We start from the raw sequence: 943 nt of genomic DNA, 5'->3' as shown, positions 1-943 counted from the left end.
CTGTCCCGCAAGTTCGTGGAGGTGATGACCGAGTACAACGCGACGCAGTCCAAGTACCGGGACCGCTGCAAGGACCGGATCCAGCGGCAGCTCGAGATCAGTGAGGGTCACCTGGGGTCACCTGGGGTCACTGACCACTGCTCTGGTCACTCGGGGTCACTGTGGGGTCAGTGGTCATCATTGGTCATCAGGGAGTGGGGACAGAGCGGTCAGTGTCCCTGACCGCTGCAAGGACCGGAGCGGCGCCACAGCGTCCAGTGTCCCGGACCGCTGCAAGGACCGGATCCAGTGGCAGCTCGAGATCAGTGAGGGTCACTCTGGGGTCACTGACCACTGCTGTGGTCACTCAATGGTCATCTGGGGTCACCTGGGGTCAGTGGTCATCATTGGTCATCAGGGAGTGGGGACAGAGCGGTCACAGTGACCGCTGCAAGGACCGGATCCAGCGGCAGCTCGAGATCAGTACGGACACTGACCACTGCTGTGGTCACTCATGGGTCACTCAGAGTGACCACTGGGGTCATAGGGGTCATCTATGGTCATCTGGTCACTCTGGGTCATGGGGTCATCAGGGCATGGGGAGGGACTGAGTGGTCACCATGCCCTGACCGCTGCAAGGACCGGATCCAGCGGCAGCTCGAGATCAGTGAGGGTCACTCTGGGGTCATCTGGTCACTGCTGTGGTCACTCAATGGTCATCTGGGGTCATCTGGGGTCATCTGGTCACTCCGGGTCATCGGGGGTCAGTGGTCAGGGAAGGGGGGTCAGCGGTCACTCATGGGAATGGTCAGTGAGGGGGTCAAGGGATCACTCTGGGGGTCAGTGGTCAGTGTGGGGTCATTCTGGGGGTCAGCGGTCACTCATGGCAGTGGTCAGTGCGGGGGGAGTGGTCACTCATGGGAGTGGCCAGGGGGCATTGGGGAGTGGTCACTCTGGGGGTCAG

At 61.6% G+C, this 943-nt stretch overlaps 1 protein-coding gene across 1 annotated transcript in view; it reads left to right on the top strand.

Annotated features, from left to right (window-relative positions):
- Positions 1-3: 3 nt before the first annotated feature.
- Positions 4-943, top strand: part of LOC102039159 (syntaxin-1B-like) — a gene marked incomplete at its 5' end in the record, with an annotated part of 3,227 nt that continues 2,287 nt past the window's right edge. Inside the window, 2 exons of the mRNA XM_005431528.3 lie at positions 4-100; positions 192-305. Of these exons, the coding sequence (XP_005431585.3) occupies positions 4-100; positions 192-305 (211 nt within the window). The remainder of the gene's footprint in view (positions 101-191; positions 306-943) is intronic.

The sequence above is a fragment of the Geospiza fortis genome, unplaced genomic scaffold (genome assembly GCF_000277835.1).
Source record: "Geospiza fortis unplaced genomic scaffold, GeoFor_1.0 scaffold3903, whole genome shotgun sequence".
NCBI lineage: Eukaryota > Metazoa > Chordata > Aves > Passeriformes > Thraupidae > Geospiza > Geospiza fortis.
Note: the sequence above shows the minus strand (reverse complement) of the source record. Positions and strands in the feature narration are given on the sequence as shown.